The 8,317-nt window shown below is 36.7% G+C and overlaps 1 protein-coding gene across 1 annotated transcript; it reads right to left on the bottom strand.

The window, feature by feature from the left end:
* Positions 1 to 737: 737 nt before the first annotated feature.
* On the bottom strand, positions 738 to 8,096 carry LOC129360711 (leptin receptor overlapping transcript-like 1). Its single transcript, XM_055031087.1, has 4 exons — positions 7,978 to 8,096; positions 7,442 to 7,517; positions 5,366 to 5,552; positions 738 to 4,330 (listed from the first exon to the last, which is right to left on the bottom strand). The coding sequence occupies exons 1-4, from the start codon at positions 7,991 to 7,993 to the stop codon at positions 4,214 to 4,216; spliced, it is 396 nt and encodes a 131-aa protein (XP_054887062.1). The 5' UTR covers positions 7,994 to 8,096; the 3' UTR covers positions 738 to 4,213.
* Positions 8,097 to 8,317: the final 221 nt, after the last annotated feature.

Genomic DNA, 8,317 nt, shown 5'->3' with positions numbered 1-8,317 from the left:
AGATTTGTAGTCATAATTTAGTTTTGGTTTGATAAAGTTTAACAAATTCATGAAATCACAATAACTTAAAATTTAAAGTGTCTGGAAAGGATTTGACGCTGAATGCCTTGTGTAATTCCTACTTTCTGCAGGCAGAGGAAGACAAAACTCATTCAATGAGAAACTTAACTTCATTACTATTGCTTACGTTTCACTGTCATGTACCTTTTTGGGTGAAATTAATAGGCTTTTTAATATAATTGCCACTTGACTCTTGCAATGTAAAGTTTAATATCACTCATCTAAAGGCTCCAACACACCTGTCTCAAATGTGAATGGGTGCCTCAGCTGCAAAGTATCTGTAGCGATTTAGAAATTATTTTTGATGACAAGCTTTGAAACAATAAGAAATCTAAAATCTATCCCTCTAAACGAAGTAATGAACTTTGGTAAAATATGGCAAGCAGTCTGTGGTTAGAGCATGAAAACTAGGCAGCTATCCAGTTTCTGTGTCTATATCAGTAAACTAATGACTTTTTCCTTTAAGATTCCATTAAAGAATGAGCAAATCAAAATTGTTGATCAGTCTTTTCCTAAATCCTTTCAGAAAATGCTTATAGCCTTCTGTGTCACAAAATGTGATTGAATGTAGCGCATCTGAAATCTTGTGTGATGGAGGGTATATTTAGTCGGATTTTCAGATTTCTTAGTAATAAATGCTGCAAAGTTGGACGCATTATTAGTCATTCAACAGAACGGATGTTCAAAAATGGCATTTATTAAAAATAAAAAAGGAGAAAAGGAAATCACCATGCTGACCGTCGTTCTTTCAACACAAGCGTTGTAGATAAAAAAAAGGAACCAAACGTTGACTCGACAAAATAAATAAATACAATATCCTCTCATCATTATGAGCAACAGAAACAAACAGAGAAACACAGAAACCCATCCCAGAACTTCACACCAGCCTCTGTCACATCAAAGGGCTTTCACAGCAGACTATGAAACAAAATAAACTTGAGAACATTTAACTTATTGAGCTTAAAACTGGAAACACACAGATGTTCACACCTCTGGAGGTCGCCCAGCAGATGGACTTGCATACAACCAAACATTGTTATAGTCACATAAAAGTCAGTAGCAGCTTTTTTTTTTATTGAATGTTTTTAAGAGAAACTATTAAGATTGTGTGAAGTGAAGCTTTTAATATGACCAATTCCTTTGAAAAAAGCAATACATTTTAATTAGCAGTTCTGAAAATGAAGCCTAAATGTTTTTGGTCAATCATATTTTGATTTCTGTAAAAACTAGTTTTGACTGAAACTGGTTGATTCATCCTGGCCTTCTTCACTGAATGAATCAAAAATCCCAATTTTATGGATCTGTAAATGCATCAGTGAACATTGATGCGCTTTGTTTTTAATTTAGTCAAAAGTTTATCAATGAAAGCTTTTCATTATAAAATAAAAACTTACACATTTGAGGTTTTACAGTACAAAAATTTGAATTGGCAGTTTGGAACAAAAGAAAACAAAAACTGTTATCAGTCAATAAAATCCTGATCAGTGCATTTCTGATAAAAAAAAATTAAGAAAAAAACTATGTAAAACAAACTCATGTTCTCCTTAATTTGATCTGAGAAAAGTGGATTGGTTGCTAAAATTTACTTTAACTCAATGATTAAAGATTTAACCTCAAGGAAAATTTTAACCCTGTTGTTTTAGAACGCAAATAAAACCCCGAAGAGAGAGACAGTGGAACGATGCAGCAACAGTTTTTTATCTACTGACAAGAAGAGACGATCTAAAAACCAATACATTCTCTGCAAGAATAGAGGAATTTGTTATTTTACTTGAGGCTGAAAGAATAGGAATAAAGATATTTTATACTTCTGCAGCACATCCATCTCATATTTTTCAGACAGTATGCATAAAAAAACATTCTGCACAGAATAAGAAACAAAAGCTATAATTTTATTCCCTCAGCCTACTGAGGAAGGCATTGGCCTTAAGAATTAAATGACAGAAGTCCGAATGTTTGGTGAATTTGTGATTATTGGAGGTTGACTTTTAGGGAGTCATCTTTAAAACTTTCAGTCAACATTTTAATATATTTTAATGACAGCCAATTAAAAATTAGACAGTTTTCCTGTGATAGATTTTCTATGTAAAACTAAGAACTTTGACCATTTTTGTTAAATAAATGCATCAATCACCACCATGAAATTTGATGCAGTTATCTTACTTTAAGAAATAAAAAAAAAAACATCAGATGAATGTTAGGAACATACGATTCAATCCACAACCAGAAATTACTTTGAAAACATCAACTATGATGTTTTCAAAATGATTATCGACCAAACTGCAGCACACCTTTTCTCTTTGATGTGTTTTAGGAAACAAAATCTGAATTGACAGATTCGAGCTCAAAGAACAATTAACACTGATATTTATCTTTACAGTTTTTAGATTTTGTGCTGTTTTAACTAGTTCTATATAAATCTCTAAGTCTGATAACTATTTCAGAATTTCTGATCGTTTAGAATTTTTAGAAAGAATAATTAAAATCTGCTGACAGATCTATTATGTTGGCGACCACTAAAATCATTCAGCACATTTTAAATCTATTTAATCTGAACACACTTTATGAAGTGTCAAGTTGGGGTCAGAGGAATTAAAAATTTTATTATTTAACAGAAACTCCTCCATACATTGTCTGACTTTTGTGGTAATTTTGTGATTTTGAGTTGCTACGAAGAACATTGTGTACATTTTTAGAAAAAATTGTATTAAGTCTGAAGCACAATCTGTGATTGTGAGACAAAAAGTCTGGGAATCTGCCAGAGGAAGAGGCATCATCAGGGCTCGACACAAAATGAGGAACGGTAAATAATCGATGCAACTTGAAGATCTAAACCTTCCCCTCAGAGAAAAGCTGTGTTCAGGCTGCAGCTTAACTCCATGTTTAGATCCGAAAGCAGTTTAACAGCCGCAAGCTGCATGCTAGAGCAAAATGTCATAAACCTCAGAGACAACCTTCAGAGTTAAAGCAGTGAATGTGCTGGAGTTTTTATCATGGAAACGAAGCAAATATACTAAATTAACACATATGCTGGTTCATTGATACGATCAAGGAGTCGGATTGCAAAGTTTAAAGACTGTTGGTCTTTCTAACAGTGCTGCTGTCCTGAAGCCAAGCTAGCTGCTGAAAAAGCAAGCCTTTCTTGCTTTCTGGGCATTACAGTGCAGATGTCCCACACAGAGTATAATCAGAGCAAATTGATGCTAAGATGGTAATAAAATCTGATGTCTGGGTGCATGCCAGCCTGCTGTTCTTTCTCCTGGTGCTATTTGCTAATCAAAAAAGGTTTAAATGTCATATGTCGTCATGTTTTAGAGGCAGAATAAATTAATATCTAAAAAGTATGAAATGTAAAATTTCTGTTGACTTTCAAAACATGTGGCAGATTTCAAAAGTAATGAGTGTGTTTGCGAGCATAATGTTCAGCAGGTAGGGAAATGAATTGTTAGTCATTATTTTATCTTTAATGCCATTACTGAATATCTGCTGATTCCTGCATATTGCATTAAAACAATCCTCTGAAATGTTTTTCCATGACAATTAGAAAAAAGAGTATTGTTTTCTTTTTCCTTGGTGTCTGAGCCAAATGAAGGAGAGAACATTTGTGCAGATACAAGCCTGAACCCAAGAGAAAAGGATAAGCAACATATAACTTCTTCAAAAGACGCTGATTATTAATTCCTGCCCTGACAGTCAGGTTCTCACCAAGTGTCGAAGCGTAATGTAGGTCACTTTACATTTACAGAAGATGTCAAAATCTGCGCTATTTTAGCAAAATGTCACCCATTAATACCAATGGCAATACCAATGGCAACTTGCCATGTTGCTCTTTATGACTCAAGCAGTAGGTCAAATAACGACATGAAGAAATCTTGTCGTTATTTGAGAGCAAAATCTAAAAAAAAAATTTTATAAATAAAATCATAGTACAAGTCAGTATTTTCCATCTTCTTGTGTCAGTTCAACATAGAGCAGGTAGTTTAAAAAAAAAGTATTGCACTGGTCTGGTGTAAGTCTATGGATGGGTGGTCATCATATGAATAACAACAACAACCAAACAGTAATACTTTAATAATAATAATAATTGTAATACTAATAAAAACAGTTCAGACTAAGGTCCCCCTTCCCTGCCGCTCTCCTTCATTTGGCCGTTTTACCACTGCTGCCAACTGAAGTCGTCGTTGGAGCCGAAGACCAGGAAGAAGCCCAGGATGGTCCCGAAGATGACTACATTACCTGTTGACACGAGCGCGCACGCCCCCCAGGCGATCTGCAAAAAACCAGCGCATTCACAATTCAGGACATACCAGCAGAGCATCTAAACAGAAGTATCAACAAAAACATTTTAGGGATTTACGATGCAAAATTCACCCTTTGAACATTTTTGTACTTCCAATACTTTAATGTGAGGAGTGCCTACCTGAACTAAATGCAAATTTGACATTTTGGAGAGTTTATGGTTCCATTTGGTTTCCACTGCTTCTATAAACATTTCAAGAACTTAAATGACACCCAGATGGTTTTTGTTTTTGGCAATAAGTTGCTGTTTTTTGGTGTCTGGAAAATGAGCCGTGTAAAAAACCTTCAGAATGTAAGGTCACAAATCAGCAGGTACTGCACAGTTACTCAGAAGCCTCATCAAAGCCCAGTGGGTTACCTTGAAACCCAAGGTGAGCTCCAGCACATTTGGTCAGCTACTTTAACCGCTGTATGGTCTGTACAACCAAGTGATTTGTTGTTGACTTACCATGCAAAAACAACTTGTTGCGTTCATATTGGTTGCGCAGGAGGCTCTACTTCTGCTTTTCTACTTCTGCATGGTTGTATAATTGCATATCTGCTAGGATCCATTTTTATGTGCAAGTGTAAATGTTGAGTTGGGGGCGTGGCCAGCAGCAGCTTATTGGATTTCAAAGTGACAAGATGCCATTTATAGATCCTTCTGAAAGGAACTAGAACTGATTTAATCATTAAAATTAATGAACATGCTTTTATAGCCCATAGACTAATCCTAACCTGTTTAAGAAAGCATAATAGGTCATCTTTAAAATTATGTTGAGAACCATTTTCTTTCCACTTTACTATTTGTACTTTGTATCGCTGTATCAACTAAAATCCTTAAAAAATAGACAGAAGTGAACAGACAAAAATCTCACTGTCAAAGACTTATTTTGTACAAAAAATGTAATGAACATGTTTTGTGTAGCCCATTATCAAATAAGCACAACAGGTCACCTGTAAGGTTTATCTCTGGAAGAAAACCAACATAAAAACATTTAGTAACAACTAAGTCTTCATGACTTACCACTTCAGCTCTAGCAAAAACAATGGGCAGGCCAAAGGCTGAGATGACGATGCCCGTCGTGAGGAAGATGGCCAGCTCTTTGCAGGCGTTGCTGGCAGAGTCTGTGTCATCAACCACCCGCCGCGAGATGCAGTAAGGGATGGGCGAGAGGATGTAGAAGAAGAGGAGGAACAAAGGCCAGTATTTGCTGCATAAAAAAAGGAAGCGGGACAAATGAAGGAGACATAAATACACACGTTGTGGTGATGCAGGTCAGAGATTGAATTACCAGGATTTTGCCCTCATTAGTATATTTTAACTTCCTCTGTTAAGAAATGGAGTGTTGATAAGAGTTTCATCAGTACATGTTTTGTGTAACTATTTCTCAGAATCAGACGTCAAGTTTGGTTTGCTATCCAGATCATGTCGGGACAGCTTGCTGAAAATCCTCAAGTCGGGGTGTGCTGTGGTGGCGCAGGGGGTTAGCACTTCCCACGCTTGGAGGCCCCTGTCTTCGACGCGGACATTGCGGGTTCAACTCCCGGTGCTGGTGACCCTTGCTGCATGTCTTCCCCCTCTCCTCGCCCTCTTTCCTGTCTGCCTTCTATCAAAAATACGACCCACTAGCACCGCAAAAACTCTTCAGAAAAAAAAAAAGAAAATCCTCAAGTCCACCCTTCTACTACTGCTAGATGAAAAGAGAAAGGCTTTTTCTTATTATTCTCTAGCAAACAGCAAACAGATTGAATTACTGAGATGTGCGTCTATTTATAATATTGCACAGATCTGCAGTAAATGCTTTATTGCAGGAACATCTTTAAAAATGTGTTCTGTGATCTGTCCTTGGAACTGCAACCTCCAGGGCTTCTGCCCATTTTTCCTGTAAACTCAATTTTCGAGACTTTTTAGTCCTTTATGATCACTTTAAAATATGAAATACCAACATTCATAATTAGTTTGTGGCACATGTTTTCAGAGTGTGCAGATTTTGCATATAGCACAGCAAAAACCAGAATGAAAGAAGAGATGATTAGCAAAAAAGACAAAAGGAAGGGAAGGACTGATAGACAGAAGGAAGGAAATATAAAAGGACAGAAAAAAGGGAAGCAGAACAAGAAAGGATAAAGGTAGAAACAATGGAAAAACAAATATCAGAACAAAGAGAATCAGAAAGGAGAAAGAAATTAAGGAAAGAATGAAGAACACAAGTAAGATATGGAAAAGACAAAAAAGAAACAACGGCAGACAGGATAGAAGAGAGATTGAAAGAATGTACAAAGGAAAGAAAGAAGAAAGACTGAAAACTAATGGAAAAACAAAAGGAGGGACAGAAGCAAAGCGATGAGGAAGAGAGACAGGAAAGAGAAAATGCAATGAGGGAGTGAAGAACAGAGACATGAGAAAGGAAGAATTAAGAGGACACAAAGAAGGAAGAAAGGTAGGATTATAGGAAGGAAACAAAGAAGGCTTTAATGGAGGAAGAATTGCATAAAGGAAGGACAAAACTTTTAGACAATGGAATAGTGAATAGTCTGGACATAAATATATTTGTCCATTCAGACATGGAAAATGTGAAATCAAAATTTTGAGACTAAATGTCCTCTAAATGCATCCGGAGGACATTTCCACAAAAACTATAAAACAATTGCGTGAGAGTTCATCTATTGAACTGATTGATTGACTGTGTGATATCATATTATTACAGATAATTTTTTGTGCGTAAATTTTGTTGCGTATGACTGAAAAAGTTACCTATTGTTACATATTACTTTTCTAATGCATTATTTCTATTATCATTTATATCAAGATATCTTATAGTGATTTTTTGACTTGTGAAATGTATTTAAGTATTTTTTCTAACCACATACAGAAGGAACACTTTAAATATGCAACAATCAAAAGTCTAATTAAGTAAACAGAGTAGGATTGAAGTGTTTTCAGGACTGTTGCTACTTCACTTGGAAATCAAAATCTGGTCACCCTAACAAAATCAATACTTTTCCAGGCTGCGTATGAACCCTGACCCTCGTTAAAGGCTGCACTGGGATCACACATTGATTTCAATGCATCCTAACAGTGTGTGATGGTTGTACTCACTCATATACTGGTAGGGCACATCCAAGCATGAGGAACATGAGGCCGATGGCCCCTCCGAAAGAGAGGCTGATGAGAGCTGTAAGAGAGGCAGAGAATTTCAGACTCAGTTAGCGTCACAGTACCACCACAGAACCGGCTGAGGACCGAGGCTTATCATGTGATGGTCCGGCTGATTTCACGTGGAGCGGCTTGCCTTGCTATTAGGAGCTGCTGGCTAACAACAGCCGTTAATCCGAGCAACGAAATTAGCAACAAGAGCAGCTCAGGGAAAAACACGGGGCTAACAAGAGCGACATTAACTGCGATGTTACACGTTATTTACTATATATTAACAACCATGGAAGCTGAAAAACAGACGCTTAAAAGCACTGCGGGTGATTCAGCTAGATTCAGTGAACGGCGGGACCGTTGCTAATATTCACCCTCTGTTAGCTGGATGGCTGTTTTAAACGCATCACTCTTCTCCTGCGCATTTTAAAGCCGCTTCCATTTAAATAAAAAAGAATCGTCAAGGAAAGCTGGGACGTTTTTTATACCTTTGATCCCGGCCATTTCTCCTGGACAAAAGCTCGACACACTGCCCTGACGGATGACAACAGTACCCCCTCTTCTTCACCTCCCTCTCCTCCCCTCCTCTACGGATGAGGAGTTCCGAATATGGGGCTTTCGCGTGTTACTGTTACAATCGGAATTTTCCATTTTCACATAATTTTATTTTCACTCTAGCGGATCGACCTCTTCATTCGTAAATGTAACTACACTTTTTAAAGAAATATTCAGTCTAACAAGGTCCAGTAGCACACTTAAGTCCACAATTACACATTTGTCTTATGTATCTCACGCATATTAAATTTAATTTAAATACAAATATATTAT

Source organism: Poeciliopsis prolifica, unplaced genomic scaffold, assembly GCF_027474105.1.
Source record: "Poeciliopsis prolifica strain line A6 unplaced genomic scaffold, Auburn_PproV2 SCAFFOLD006, whole genome shotgun sequence".
In the NCBI taxonomy this organism is placed as follows: Eukaryota; Metazoa; Chordata; class Actinopteri; order Cyprinodontiformes; family Poeciliidae; genus Poeciliopsis; species Poeciliopsis prolifica.
This window is presented reverse-complemented; position numbering and strand designations above follow the sequence as displayed.

Bases quoted from the DNA above. Each gene is read 5' to 3' on its own strand.
- LOC129360711 (XM_055031087.1), bottom strand. The intron at 5,553-7,441 runs GTGAGTACAACC...TTTTTTATGCAG, and splicing joins TGTGCCCTACCAGTATATGA to CAAATACTGGCCTTTGTTCC. The intron at 4,331-5,365 runs GTAAGTCATGAA...GGTTTTTTGCAG, and splicing joins TTTTTGCTAGAGCTGAAGTG to ATCGCCTGGGGGGCGTGCGC.